The sequence below is a fragment of the Carcharhinus amblyrhynchos genome, chromosome 3, assembly GCF_965287045.1.
Source record: "Carcharhinus amblyrhynchos chromosome 3, sCarAmb.v2.hapA, whole genome shotgun sequence".
Classification (NCBI taxonomy): Eukaryota; Metazoa; Chordata; class Chondrichthyes; order Carcharhiniformes; family Carcharhinidae; genus Carcharhinus; species Carcharhinus amblyrhynchos.
Genome location: NC_137326.1, coordinates 34,901,216 through 34,917,462, shown reverse-complemented (window position 1 = coordinate 34,917,462; position 16,247 = coordinate 34,901,216). Strand labels below are relative to the sequence as shown.

Here is a 16,247-nt window from a genome sequence, read left to right as displayed (position 1 = left end):
GCTGCTGAAATGATAAATGCTGTGAAAAGTCATAGGAAAACTTGTTGCATTTTGCAAAAGTTGTTTCACTTATGATAATTATTACAGCAATGCAATTACAATTTTATCATACAGTTGCCAAATTGAGAAGCTTGTGTTGGTTAATCAGATATTCAATAACTCCAGGTTAAATCCATGCACTTAGCGTGAATAGGATGAATGACTATTTCAGCATTATCGTATTAATATTGATAAATTGTATGATAAATACAAACTAGTTAAAGAGCTTGGTAACCCAGAAAGTAGCATCCAAAATTGTTACACACCTACCACTGTTCCTGTAGTGTTGGGTGGCTGGAGGTATATGGGCATAGCATTCAAACACAAATAAAGAATGTAACATTATTTTAATCAAATCCATTCCCAAGGAAAGGTTTTGCAGTTTTTGCCTGTTATCCAACTGCAAATCAAACTATATTCTCAAATATCCATATAACCTTCCACACATTGAACATCTTTTACCATTTGCTTACACTAATATGACTTTCGAAAGACTCAACAGCTCAACAATTGACTAGATCCTCATAGGATTTAATTATATCTAAGATCTCTCCTTAAAAGAGATCTACTTTAAGGTCTCTCAATGCTATTACCAGTTAGGTATTCATATCAATACAGCATAAGCTGAGTTTTCTAACTATCTGTTATGATGACCACAAAGGCTTGGAGGATCATCAATAGATCTACCCATGGGCTTCATGCAGCACGAGCTGACTGACTGAGTGAGTGAAGACCCGCTCAATGAGAAGCCAGCAGAAATTTTAAACCTGTAACTTTACCCAAACCAGAGTTTTAAGCCCCTTGGTGAAGGCTACCTGACTGTTAATCACAGGAGTGGCTTTTTCCTCTGGTGTACAATAATCAGTATTGGTGATGGGAAACTGGCATTTGGTTGAGTTACTATATTGGCGATGAGAAAAAATCCTTTTCTCCTCCATCTTTCTCAGCTGACAACCTTTGAATGTCAAGAATTTCTTCGGTATTGTGCTTTTTTTCAGGAAATTGAAGCCCTATGACACCAATGGGAAGACTAGGTCCAAGATACTGACTGCATACATTCTGTCTTCTGTGCTAACAACACTGAAGGAGATGGAAAGCAAAAAGTGATAGTACAAACAACATGCAGCGCCCAACTTTCTGCATGCTAAAAAGACTGACCTATCCAGATGGCCCTGACTCAAAAACGTTTCATGAACTGATAGACCTGGTGAAAAACCGCTTCAATCTGAAGCCCTTTGTAACTCTCCAGTGATATCACTTCAACATGGCTGAGAGAATCCCTGGGGAACCTGTGTTCTTGGCTAGGTGGTGAAATCTAGCTGAACACTGCGAATATGTGAGGCACCACGGAAATCCAAGGAACACCATGGAGCTAAAGTCCTTCTTGGGGTCAGTCAACTATGGTAAAAAGTCTGACAACACCAGGTTTTAGTGCAACTGATTTATTTGATAGTAAACGCACAAGCTTTCGGGTTAGTCCCTTCGTCAGGTGAATGGAGAGTTCTGGCCTCAGACAGAGCATAGGAAGCACAGACAGTTTACAGAAAGCTTGTGCGTTTACTATCAAATAAATCAGTTGGACTAAAACCTGGTGTTGTCAGACTTTTTACTGTGTTTACCCCAGTCCAACGCCGGCACATCCACATCAGTCAACTATCCCAGAAAATTTATGCCAAAATTAGCTTCCATGTTGGCATCCTTACATGTCCTACTATGAAAATACCACAGATGGTCTTGGGGAGTTCTACAGGTAGCAGCTTTTTTTAAGGTCAAGCTTCACTTACAGTCATCCAGCCTACTCGGCCATTTCAACTCCAAGAAAGAATTTATTTTAACCTGTGACACATCCCTGTAAGGGATTGGTGCAGTGCTATCACATCTCTGGAAATACAGGATGGAGAAACCCATTGCATGTGCCTCCAGGACCTTTTTGGATGCAGAGTGAAGCTATTCTCAAATTGAGAAGGAAGAGTTGGTGGTCATATTTGGTGTGAAGAAGATCCATCAATAACTCTACAGTTTTTTATATTGTTATCAACCATAAACCCTTATTGGGAATTTTCAAAGAGGATGTAGCAATCCTTCCTTTGCCTCCACTCAAATACAGTGCTGGGCCTTGTTATTGGCGGCCTATGAATATATTCTGGAATACCGCCTTGGGACCCGAATAGCCAAGCAGATGTACTGAGTTGCCTCTTATTATGCACAAGCCTGGCTCCTTTACCAGCAGTAGAAGAGGTTGTGGTGACCTTGAACTTTCTGGAGATCTTGCCATTGTCAGCAAGGCAGATTAGAGCCTGGAACCAAAAAGGCCCAACCTTATTCAAAATAAGATACATGATTTTACACAGTGGACTCCAAGGATGACCTTCCAAAGAAATGAGACTCTACCTCATTAAGAGATCTGAACATACTGTTTTAAAGTTTATTTATTAGTGTCACAAGTAGGCTTACATTAACACTGTAATGAAGCTACAGTGAAAATCCCCAAGTTGCCACAGTCTGGTACCTGTTTGCGTACACTGAGAGAAAATTTAACATGCCCAATGCACATTTTCCAGACTGTGGGAAGAAACCGGAGAACCCGGAGAAACCCATGCAGACATGGGGAGAATGTGCAGACTCCATACAGACAGTAACCCAAGTCAGGAATCGAACCCGATTCTCTGACACTGGGAGGCAAAAGTGCTAACCAATGTATCGTTGAAGATAGGATCATTTTTTGGGGATCACAAGTAACTGGTCTTTCCCAAGGACCACATCCAATATTAATGGAATGACATAACATCTACCTATAAATATCAAAATAAAGATGCTGACTGAGTTTTATGTCAGATGCCCAGTGTTGATTCCTACTTACAGACTTGGCAGAGCAATGTGACCTGCACCAGGAAAATCAACAATCCCCACCTTCAGCCTCTGTACACACATGGCAGTGGCCTAGCAGGCCATGGGTCCATATGGACTTTGTAGGTCACGTTATGGGTGCTATGTTTCCAATCATGATCAATGCACAGTGGCTGGAGGTGGGCCCCATGACTACTCAGGTTATGATCAAGAAAAATTGCAACTAAATTTCAGCACATATGGAATGCTAGAAGTTCTGGTTTCTAATAATGGCACATCCTATAGTAATGATGATTTCCAGAACTTGTGCTCTCTAATGATATCTGACACATTTGGACTGCACCTTATCATCCATTGTCAAATGGACTGGAGAACAAGCAAACCTTCAGAAATTGACAGCATCCATGGAAAATAAACTGGCATGGTTTGGTAAGATTAGAGGACCAGACCGCTCACACCAACAGGTGTTGCTCCAGGTGAGCTGTTGATGGGACAACAGTTTCATACCAGATTCAGCCTGCTATTTTCCGAAACTTGTCGGGGAAGGTGGGTCACCAAAAGGAAAATTAAAAGAGAAACTATGATTCTGTAAGGACAAAAGGAACTTTTGCAATGAATGATCTGGTTCATGTAAGGAACTTCAGGGAAGGTCCTACGTGGGTTCCTGGGATCATGATGGAAAAAAACATAACAAGTATTTTACAAGATCAAAGTTCAGGCCAATGGGCTGTAGCGGAGCCTGAAGGGAACCTGCTTTGGTGACCCTGCAATACTCCCTTTGGAAAAAGGTCCCTTGTTCAGTTTACACCGCCTGACCCAGCCCTGTCTTCAACAGACCTCTGCCAAGCGCCAAGTGATGGAAAGGACCTCTTCATACTGGGGGCGCTGGAAAAGACATGTGGGCTTCATGGTGTACAAACTGCCTTATTTAGAGAGTAGAGGCTCACCCAAAGGGAAGAGGCTAGTAGGGGTTTTTAAGCCTGTAACTTTACCTGGACCGGAGTTACAGGTCCTGTGGTGAAGACTACTTGACTGTTAGCTGCAGCAGTGGTCTTTTCCTCTGGTGCACATTAAAGGGTGTTGATGTTGGGAAATTGGCGTTTGGCTGAACTGCTACGCTATCCCATATCACCACTACTTTTGGCAAGTAAAATAATTTCCCCAAATCTTATTCTAAAGCATTTTCATTTTATATTGCGCTCTCAGTTTAAAATAAATTGTTTGTTTCGAGTATTTCTCTATCAGTTTGGTATAACTTGAACAAAGTCTTCTCAACCTTTTCCCATTTAATCAACATATTACATCTAGATATGGCAATCACTTCCTCCTAAAAGTATAAATGTAGCTAAGTCTAATGACAAACAGTGACCATCTGTTTATTGAGTAGCCTGCACAGTGCTAACATGCAATGTGAGTGCAACAGGACTCAACCAATAATTTTCCAATAGCAATACAACTGTCAGGATTCTGTAGTACACCTGAAACCGTTATTGATGCACCTGAGCACAAATTTCTGAATGTGCTGTCTCACGTTTTCCCTTCTGTTACAAGCCAAATGTGGGAGTGTGGAAAATCACCCCTTTAATGTAATTACAAAAGATGTGTGTGGGCAGGTAGTTGTCGGCACTGGTATTAGAGTTGAGAATTGTTGAATCTCTCTACATTCGGTTCTGCACTGGTAATCAAAATAATGGTTGTTTTAACAGGTAGACGGAGTACATGTGGATGTAACTTTAAATGAAACTGCAAACTCGTGCAATGAAAAAGCAGTTCTGGATGCAGCTTGTAGTATAATAATGGAGAGGTTTAAAAATTATTTTTTGTTGTGGAACTCTGAGATAAGCCTGGAAAAAGATTAATGAGAGAAATTACACTTTTTGAAATCGGAGGCAAATCATTGTTTTAGAGAAGACATGCTGAGGAGTCCTGATTGGAGCCGAGCTGCTCTGGCAGAACCCAAACTGAACATTAGTAATCAGGTTATTGCTGAGTAAGTGCCACTTGATAGTGCTTTTGACTATCCCTTCAATCATTTTGCTGATCATTAGGAATATACAGACTGAGGGGCTGTAACTGGCAAAGTTGGATTTGTCCTGCTTTTCCTGGACAGCAAATACCTGGACAATTTTCCAGATTGCTGGGATTGTCAGTGTTGTAGCCTATTGACCCTCAACAGCAGCAAATATTCCTGCATTCATCACTATTGGCACTTGAAGAACCAGGCCAATGATTTCCAATTCAAATTCAGTTTCTTAAGTGGCTCTGCAGTGTCACTTAAGGGGAGGCCTCACTAAATTTACCATTCTGACTAGTCACGCTTACCTTCTGTTTCGCTCCAAACACAAGTTTCTAATTCCATCATGGTTAAAATGTAAAGCTTAGCAATAATTCACCTCCAGTCAGTTTGTTATGCTTGACTGCATCAGCATGGAGGAAGCAGCAAGCCAAGCACAATAAGAAGCATAGAGGTGGAAGAAGTGTTGACAGCATGAGGATACAGAGGCCATCAAAAAGGAACCCATAGAGCATGCCCGAGAGTCACCACCTAGCATACTGCCTCAGGGTCAGCTATCCTGGGCTTTGAGATGATGAATTCCTGAGAAGCTTCAAGCTAAGGAAGGAGACTAGCACTGATATATGCTAACTGATAGACATTGTCAAGTTATGGCAGCATAAATTTCTATCAGAAAACTATCCATCAGGTGATACATTTGGCCTGAAGCAACATGTAGACCACATTGTTATCAGGGATGTGATTGATACCTTATTTTCCTATTCAGCCACCTACATGCAATTCCCTGAGCAGTCGCTGCAGTAAAAAGGCCCAAAATATTTTTTTCTCAATTATAGCTTTTTTCAAGGTGCAAAGTTTGGATCTATGAAAATCAAACTGTGGTAATAATGAACAGAAAAGGATATTTTCCATGAATACTCAAATGGTATGTCATGCTCATTTGACAACCAGTCATATTAATTGTTATTAAGGCAGAAAGTTGGTGTTTGCACATAAATCCAAGGGATGTGTCATTACTGTTTGTCACTCCCAGGAGACTTCAAGGCTGTTGGTGAATGGAGATCTTGCTGTCTAATTGCAACAGAGCTGAGTGGAATTGAGCCTTTGAGCAAGCTGGTCTTTTTCTGTTTTTCTTATTATGTTCATACATTCTCATGTCTTAATCAAGTATACAATCTAGCAGTGCCTTTAATTTACTTGGAACATTGTCACACATGAAATGTGCTCAGCAGCTTTCAATCCCAAATTAAAACAACTATTCAACTTTGCTCGCTACTTGTCACTTAAACTAATCCGCCCCATTTTGAAGAGCATTGTCTGTTCTCAACAAGTCTGATGGAAAGAATGCCACCTGGATGTGAAACGTGCAGGAAAGGAAAATATCATTCTATAACTCATCCTCTCAGATCTGTTTGTGCTGGTTGATCAGGGCATGGATTGAGAGTGAGTCGGAAGAAAAGCATTGCATGCATTGTTTAGTCCTACCACCTGAAGAAGCTGTGTCAAACAACAAACAGAAGGACAACTGTGAGAAAGAACAATGAGCTTTATCCAAAAATCCTTTGAACCAGATAACAAGATTAGAAAGCAAGGAATGGTTGATGCAAAGAGAATTTAAAGCTTGGCTACAATTCTTGTCAAGTTGCTAACTTATCCCATAGACTGTCACCTAGCACAACTAATATGAAGTTGCTCTTAACTAAACATAATTTAGAACTTGTCAATGTCAGTGATTCAATTGTTGAGATATGTGTATTGGATATCCATGGAATAATCACAAAAGAAAAGCTTGGTTTTCACTATGTGAGAAAAATACAGGGGAGGTGGTGACTTTATACAAGATTGAGGAATATTATAAACTTCAATGAATATCATGTAGATTATTTTCATCAATTTTCTTAAGGCTTTTGATACATGAGTCTCATGAAGGAGGACAGAAGCTATTGGAGTACAATTTGTTTATAAATTAATTTATGGGATGTTGGCATCACTAGCTAGGCTGACTACAACCAGTATTTATTACCTTTCCATAATTGCCCTTGAGAAAGTTGTGGTGAGCTGTCCTCTTGAACCACTGGAGTCCTTGTGGTGTAGATACACACACAGTGCTAGTGAATTTGTAGTGGGTTGTAATGGCTTGCTAGGCTATTTCAGAGGGCCACAAAAAGTCAATCATATTGCTGTGGGCCAGTCCACGTAAATCCAGGCAGATTGCCCTCTCTGAAGGACATTAGTGAAACAAATAGGTTTTTACGACAATCAACAGTAGTTTCATGGTCATCATTAGACTTTAATGAATTCTAATTCCACTATTTTTCAACTTGCTCTGAGTCAATCCAGATGGCCAGAACATTACCCTGGGTCTCTGGATTCTTGTCCAGTGACAATACTTCTACACCACCTCTCCATGAGTTGTTGAACCTGTTCCAAGGTCTGTGCAAGGATAGATGGGAGATGTATTTTATCTCTCTCTTAGCTGAGAAGTAGGGAACTACCCCCTCTCTATTTGATGTTCTCACCAATGATATGTTGGAAAATATATGAACATAAGAACATAGGAACTAGGAGCAGGAGTAAGCCATCTGGCCCCTGGAGCCTGCTCCACCATTCAATAAGATTATAAGAACATAAGAACACAAGAACATAAGAAATAGGAGCAGGAGTAGGCCATCTAGCCCTTTGAGCCTGCCCCGTCATTCAATAAGATCATGGCTGATCTGAAGTGGATCAGTTCCACTTTCCCGCTTTCTCCCCATAACCCTTAATTCCCCTGTCTATCAGAAACCTATCCACCACTTCAACGGGCAGAGAATTCCAGAGATTCACCACCCTTTGAGTGAAGAAGCTCCTCCACAACTCCGATCTAAACTGCCCCCCCCCTTATCTTGAGGCTGTGCCCTCTAGTCCTGCTATCCTTTCTAAGCAGGAAGAATCTCTCTACCTCTACCCTATCTATCCCCTTCATTATCTTATACGTCTCTATAAGATCCCCCCTCAGCCTTCTAAATTCCAATGAGTACAGACCCAGTCTATTTAGTCTCTCTTATGCCTGATCTTTCCATGGACTCATCTCCACTTACCTGTCCACTTACCATAACCCTTAATTCCTGTTCAAAAACTATCTTTGCCTTAAAAGCATTCAACAAGGTAGCCTCCCTGCTTCACAGGGCAGGGAATTCCACAGATTCAAAACCCTTTATCAAGATGTTCTGTAAGTCACAAACTATCTTGATTTCTTGTTATCTTTTTGTGCTATCTATATGTAACATAAATCTGGTATATGCACCTCCGTTCCTTGAGGATTTTGATGGGGTTTATTTGCAGCTGAAGTAGTACAAACAATGGAGCAATCTCTAGTCACATCCAGTTGTCTAGGGTACTACACTGCAGAGAGAGACGAAAGCCATTAATCTCTTGCCCTTCATGTTGGTGGGATTTTTCTGGGGGACTGGAAAATTACAGTCCATGGCTCCTGGCCACATGATCGCACCCAGTACCAGGCTCATCTGCATGTTGAGTTTCTCTCTGACAGCGAATGCAAGCTGAAAATCGCCCCAAGGTGTTTTGTTCCCCTCCCCTTTTTGAAGTATGCAGAATAAACATTTTATTTGCACTGATAAGCAAATCTCTGCGCTAACTAGAGAACTGGAAGAATAATGTTATTAGCTCAAACCATGTAAAACATTTATTAATTTCTGGCATTGATATTTGTGATGCCTGATTAATTATAGCCATGAAAAATAACATAAATTCTTCTCATTTATGCTGGGAGGGAGACCTCAAAGGCATGACAAATTATTTGGAATGCCTTCTAATTTCACAGTAAGAAGTCTCACAACATCAGGTTAAAGTCCAACAGGTTTATCTGGAATCATGAGCTTTTGGAGCGCTGCTCCTTCATCAGGTAAGTCACTCAAGCAGCAGTACTCTGAAAGCTTGTGACTGCAGATAAACCTATTGGACTTTTATCTAGTGTTGTGAGACTTCTTACTCTGCTCACCCCAGTCCAATACCAGCATCTCCACATCATTTAATTTCACAGCAATAAAAAAGAAAGGTGGTGTGTTTTAACTTCTAACGTACAAGCTAGCACATTGAGTTGTCCAACCACAATCAAATACATGATGACATTCCCAAATAAAAGTAAATCATCGCACAATTTGCCACCATCTTCAGAATGCATGGCAAAAAAACCAGGAGGAGGCAAAGGCTAGAAAAATAAATGTTAAATAGAGCAGTTTTAAAAGAGATGAATTATCTTTGATAGAGTAAATTTAAAGTTAAAGTAACAAAATGACAGAATAGGAAAAGGAAGGAAGTGTGTACAAGAAGAGATATAGATTCATTTTTCACATCACATTATGTAAGCTAAGGATTTGTCAAAGTAGCTTAGCCATGGATGGGGAGAGATCTCTCAGGTGTTTTGAGAATATACCCAATTGTGAATATACCCAAGGTGAATAAGTTTGAGTCAATGACATTGCATCAACTTGTTTTTTGTTTTGACCTTTTTGATAACAGAAGTAGAGAATCATCATTCAGTTGCCCACTCACATCACTGTTCAATCAGAGAATGCAAAATCCCTAGCATGATACAAAAACAGGAATGACAGATATACTCAGCAGATGTTGGAGCATCTGTAGAGAGAGAACAGAGTTAACATTTCAGGTCGATGTCCTATCATCAGCACTGTTCTGACAGTAGGTCATCAACTCATCAATCTAGAATGCTGAGCAGCATTCTCTGGCCCCACGGAAATTCTTGCCCGAGATCAACTGACCTTTGAATGGTCAGCCGAATTTTCTGTCTTGCTTGCTACAATTCCCACGGCAGATTAGACAGGAAAATTTTGGCCATTATCTTTGATTCTATCTCCATAGATGCAGTATGACCAGCGAAGTATTTCCAGCGTTTTCTGGTTTAATATCTTATTTGCAACACCCACAGTATTTTGCCTTCATAATGCGTAAACTCCTTTGTTAACCTCTGTTTACTGGCCTGTGAAGTTTTGCGGTTTCTAAGGAGTAAAAGGAATTGATGGAATATTTAACCAACTTTAGTTGCGAGGATTTAAAGCTATTGCAAATGATACTGATGCTTGCTGACTAGAAAGGCGAAATATCAGTCAGGTTTTCTGCTGCTGATTGTCTTCATGAACCTGGTATTGCAGTTTGCCTTTGTAGATCTCACCAAAAGTTGCAGTAGGCCAAAAGTCTACTGAATTAGAGTATTATAGAGTATAAAACATTTGTGAATGATCAGAATGTCTTCTGCTGCCTAATCCAGGCAATGGATATTCAGTTGTTTAATACTATATGCCCACGACTTTATCTGTACTTTAGGGTAAACGTTGGCCAATTGGCTTTCCTGTGCCTTGGGAAACCAGGCAGCTAAAAGGAGGCGACGACTGCTAAGGTGGAAGGGGAGTGGTTCTTCCCATTCCTCCAAGCAAACCTTTAAACTTCCCTATCAATTTAAAACCCATTATTCATCCCCATTCCTCCCTATCATCACAACTCTTGTTCACAAGAATGATCCCAGGAATGAAGGGTTTGTTATGTGCAGAGTGGTTGAAGTGTCTGGAACTATACTCACTGGAGTTAAGAAGGATGAGGCAGGATCTAATTGAAACTTACAGAATACTAAGAGGCTTAATAGAGTGGATGTGGTGAGGATGTTTCCACTCATGGGAGAGACTAAAACTTGAGGGCACAACCTCTGAGTGAAGAGATGCTCCTTTAAAATCGAGATGAGGAGGAATTTCTTCAGTGAAAGGGTGGTGAATCTGTGGAACTCATTGACACAGAGGGCTGTGGAAGCCAGATTATTGAGTGTCTTTTAGACAGACATAGATAGGCTCTTGATCAATAAGGGGATCAAGGATTAAGGGTAGAAGGCAGGAGAATAGGGATGAGAATCATATCAGCCATGATTGAATGGCAAAGCAGACCCGATGGGCCAAATGGCCCAATTCTCCTTTGTATCTTATGGTCTTCCCCTGAACGCAATTTTTCTCACTCTTATTTCTCTCTGACACTTCCATTTCTCATCTGGTCCTCCATTTCGCAGTCCAATCTCTACCTCCAATACAGCTATGGCATGCATGACCAAGTAGCCAACTATCATGCCCTCTCTTAGTCTCTATCCTGAGCAATAAGAGACTTAACGCCCTTCTGCAGCATTCCTTACCCAAAAGGGAGTCAAGCCTATCAGTCAGGCTGACTTCTAAGGCAGGGAATCTGCTGAATAAAAAAAACACACATGCATAGATGTTCAAACTCCACAGTGTCTTGGAAACAGATATTCCCTCCTCCCAGTTTAGAAATCCCATTCCCTAAATATCAAGCCCTTTCACGAGCATAAAGCACCTGATTTAGTGGATGAGCAGTTAAAATTGTCAGATGAGGAAAGGAACAGCCCTCTAACTTGGGAGACTTGAAACTTTTAAAAGTAAAGTATATTAATTGCGTTGCTTAGAAACTGAAGAGGTGCGGCTTGAATGATGTATGATTATCTAGTGATTTTAGCATCTTTAATGTGCAGCAGAACAGGGACAGAAGATAGCACATTGTAATAAAGGAACTTATGTGCATCAAAGGCATTGATTATAAAATTGATATTCAAAATTAGTGGGGAAATAGCTACTGATGCATTTTCCTAACAAGCAGACACCCTTAGAAAAAAAGAGCAAGTGGATTCATTTTACCTTCATTTACTGTACTGTCTCTCTGTGGATGGATATTCTGAGGCTTTTGGAAGAGACATTGCACAAATCTGGGTGCCTCATTTCCAATATGACCAGCTGATCTTTGCCTGTCCACCAACTTTGAATGTTTGTAAATGTAGAACTGATGTAAAAAATATCTAAGTCTTGACCGTCATGCTAAATTGTCTGGACAGTTTTCTTATTGCAATAGAAGACCACCAACATGGATGTATGTAAATCTTTAACTTAAATAGCAAAATGGTATATATATATATATAGTACATGTGTGGTGTGAATCTCTCTAAATTAGCCAAATCAAGTTATCTGGATTTGGTTGTTTTATCTTAGTGCACTAATGTCTATTCTCATGCACCTGTTGCACTGATAAAGGAATGGCATTTCCCTCTCACGATGCCTACAGCTGTCCCACAGAACTTTTCAGGGGTTTTGTATTGCAACCTGCCAATGCTGGGCACCTGATCCAGGATGGAATCCTCTGTAAAGGGTATGTGGCATGTGTGAGCAGGCAACCAATCAAACTGAAAAATCCTCATTGAGATAAGAAAAGTCTAAAACCAGGAAGTTCGAATCACAGAGGTTTTGGGTGACTCATCCATCCTCACCCCATCGGACGTGTTGGCCACTTAAGGGCCATTTCCAACCTGTCCTCAATTTTGAGGCTAATAAGAGGAGTCAATCTTCCTGGTAGCTTAATTAATTAAGAAGAATAAGTGTTGATAAAGAGTAATTTCAAGAAACCCCTTCCAAGTTTTTTTGTAGAGCATTTCTAATTAACTATTTCTCAGGTAATGCTTCCAAGATGCAATATTTATGATGGATTATCATTTCCATGGTATATTAAATCTACCACCCAAAACTCTTGCTAAGTGTGATGCAAAACACACAGAGAAGCCTCTGCTAAAGAACTGACACCTTCTGTTAGGCTGGAAAGCATGCATTTCAGTCACAAGCTTCCTTATAAAGTCACTCCTTCCAATAATACAGCCTTAAAAATCAAGTTCAAAATAAAACTGATGGCAAGTGAACATTTTTGTTATTTTTATTTCAAGAGTGTTACTGTGTTTTTTTCCAGCCTTCCTTATTGTCCTCTGGCAAACTAGTTCCAAACGGTGTAGCTTTATGCAAACCACATCAAAGAACAAATTGAAATCAATAAATACTGATTGCAACAGGTTCTAACACTTATTTTTCACTTCTCGTTTGTTTACACAGAGTCTACATCGTCCGCTGCTGAAAGTCAGCGTATAAAGCTAGGCTCTATCTCATAATTGCAAATATCCCTCATTCTGGAGACGGAACGCCATCTAGACACATTTGCCAGCTATGTCATTGTTTCATCCATAAATTAAAATGCACTTAGGAAAAGATTGAGAGCACTTCTAAAATGATTAACTGTTGCGAAACCAATGATTCCGAGGGAAAAACACAATCCCTATATTTTTTCCTTTATAGTTTTTAGATGCTCAACCTGAAGGGATTCTATGTTTCTTTCTGTATCGAAAGAAGCTCTGTATAGCAGTGCTGACTATGGGCAAAGAGACGAAAGAACATTCTAAATGAAACAATACACAGAGCATATTTTAACAAGTCTCAGTTAAGAATTAGCAATCATTAATGTAATAATGAAATATATAGAACAGAAGTAGCTGCCAAGGAGATGTGGGAACAGTTACTGAAGTAAAAAGAAGAGAAAACAACAAAAGTATCATGATAACTACAGTACCAATTACTTGCTTCTATACAAGAATACACAAAGCACTATTTCTCTAACAGATCACAACATATTTCACTAAAGCTACATTACTTACATTCTTTTCAGATGTTAAAAGATTTGATCTTTACTTACCGGAGCAAATATCACCATACACATTTACAGAAAAAAATATAATCCAATTTCACGCCACAAACAAACAGGGTCTGGCACATACTAAAATTAATGGTTTTAAAATCTTTCTGCTGGACAGTAGCTCTTGGATCCAATTTAGGAATGTATGTGGAGCAACAAAAAAAATCAACGTGAGACAAAGAAAGATATTATACCAAATCAGGCAGCTGCCTCAATTGTATTTGTTGAGGGCAGAACAGTCACATTACAGAAGAAATGCTGCAATCTTACTGGAGGAATCTGAGTCTGCAAAAAAATGGGCAGACTTTTCAGAAACCACAAAGCTCATGACAGCTTATAAAGTTGATCAAACGCAGAAAGGTGCTCAATTCAGCTAGGAAGTTTGCTTGTATCGAGGCAAAAATAAATTTGGCATGCAATTGCGTATAAATGAATCTTTATTTAACAGTACAGTATACCATGTTTCAGTTTATTCTGAAGACCCATTGTAATTGAAGGTAATTAATTCGGCATAAAATATTTGTGTTCACATCTGAAAGCCTCTGCACAGCGTTATACTGTCAAATAGGCTTACTGCTGTTTAAAAATGTTACAGAATAGAGGCAAAGGAGAAACAGAATACTTCAAAATAGGCTAGTAACATTGTGCGACACAGAGCCTGTCAGACATGTACATCTGTGCCAAATAGTTTATGTATGTACATTACAGCATGTGTTTAGTGAGAAGATTTAAGGATTTTTTTATTAATTATGGTGAAGTGCACACTAGCTTTCAACAATGGTATACAATTATTTCGTGTCAGTGGTAAGTGAAATTTTGACTGTGATAATTATCTCATAATTATTTAATGTTGAATCTCAGCACAGATGGTAAACATGTGTATATTAAAAATGTTGATGATGCTATCCATCAATGTCACCAGTGAAGAATGAACAACAATAGAACTAAGAGAAAAAGATCAATTAATAAAACCGGCTCTACAAATGCAATAGATCACCCAATTGAAAATTGGCCTGAACTAATCAACTGGAGCCTCCAGCCCCTCTTTCTCTCCATGTAGCTCATCCTTATTTATTATTTTAACCAACACAATAGCCCAGCTGCCCATTGCTCTGTCACTTAATGTACTCAAATTAATATTCTAATTCTTTCTTCTGATTATACATTGCATTCTTATTCAAGGGTTCAGCTGGTGTGCTGCACTACATGAGTGAAAATAGATTAGAAAGATTCATTGGACCAATCTGTAGATCATGGCCACTGGTACATCTACAAATCGTCTGACCAATCGATTTCTACGCAGTAAACATATTAATGAACTATCTTCTAAAATCAATAATAGTTTGACTCAAAACATTATCTACTATTATGGGTGGAAAAAAAATACAGTGTTTCTATTTTCCTGACAAAAAAAATGTTTATATCACATTATGAGGATCCAGACAACCAAACAAACTGTAATCAATAAACAAGTATTTGCATAATTTATTTAACAGTGGGCACTGTGACATTGTATGCTCTCTTGGTTGCCATAGCTACCATGAAAGCAGATCTAGACCTACTTATATTTGAATAGCTTTTCAATGAAACAAATTTCAATTTCTATCCCTGTGACTTTGGAGTTTTTTTTATTCTTTCATGGGATGTGGGCATCAATAGCAAGGCCAGCATTTGTTGCTCATCCCTTATTGCCCTGAACTAAGTGGCTTCTTAGGCCATTTCAGAGGGCAGGTACAAGCCAATCACATTACTGTGGATCTAGGGTCACTTACGAGCCAGACCAGGTAAGGACGGCAGATTTACTTCTCTGAAGGACATTAGTGAACCAGAATGCTTGTTATGAAAATTGATGATAGTTTTATGGTGACCATTCCTGTGACTAGCATTTATTAAGTGAATTCATTTCCATCAGCTGCTTTGGTCGGAATTGAACCCGTGTTCCCAGAGGATCAGCCTAGGTCTCTGGATTACTAGCCCAGCAACAGTATCACTATGCCACTATCTCCCCATTTTACACATATTCTAACTTTATATATAATAATTTTATGTTTTATTTTTGGTGAATGTTTAATTAATAGTCTAATATTTGAATCATTTATTTGTGAATCTAACTTGAATTCACTTCCTGCTTAAGTTTCATGTCCTGGAGCTGTCCCCAAGCTGTCAATTAAAGAACTCACACAGCATGTGTGATGCTATTACTAGCACTCACTTGATAACTCTGTCATTAACATTTACTTAAATTGTAAGGTTGCAGACGTGAGTCAAGAGGTTGTTGAAGAGTAAGCCAGTCCAACTTCAAGGCATTTAATAGCCTGCTACTTTATGTGTTGACTGTCAGTTCATCAACAGCTTCAGATTTCCTGGCCCCTAGCTTTCTCTCCACAAACATTATTCGCTTTAGTCTGCAGGAAGGAACATTGAATATATAGTCAAAATTTCAATTGTGTGATCAGAAAATGTAAATTAGAAGATAGTGCAGGCAGGTTAAAATTAATTCTGAGATTATGGCAGAGTGCTAGATTACTATCTTGCATTAGTCTGTACTCCTGTAGCTGACGTTTATTTTCCATATTCGGAATTCTTTGTATTCAATAGCATTATTAATACTAAAATAGATAACAATGTTAAATAGCAATGTCTTTCCTGCATTACAACTGTAACTATTCTTCAAACATACTTCATTGATTGTAAAGTATATTAGGATATCCTGAGGTCTGAAAGGTGCAATGTCAATTCCACACTTTGTTTCCTCTTGGAATGATTACTGAAT

General features: G+C 39.2%; 1 protein-coding gene across 2 annotated transcripts in view; it reads right to left on the bottom strand.

The window, feature by feature from the left end:
- synpra (synaptoporin a) overlaps positions 1-16,247 on the bottom strand; it is a 331,543-nt gene that overhangs the window by 128,413 nt on the left and 186,883 nt on the right. The window contains exon 1 of one of the 2 annotated variants that reach the window (XM_080183143.1): positions 13,475-13,659. The exons of the other annotated variant lie outside the window; for it this stretch is intronic. Within the exon in view, the coding sequence (XP_080039269.1) occupies positions 13,475-13,498 (24 nt within the window). The 5' untranslated portion in view covers positions 13,499-13,659. Of the gene's footprint in view, positions 1-13,474; positions 13,660-16,247 lie in introns of those variants that run through there. 2 annotated transcript variants of the gene reach the window in all.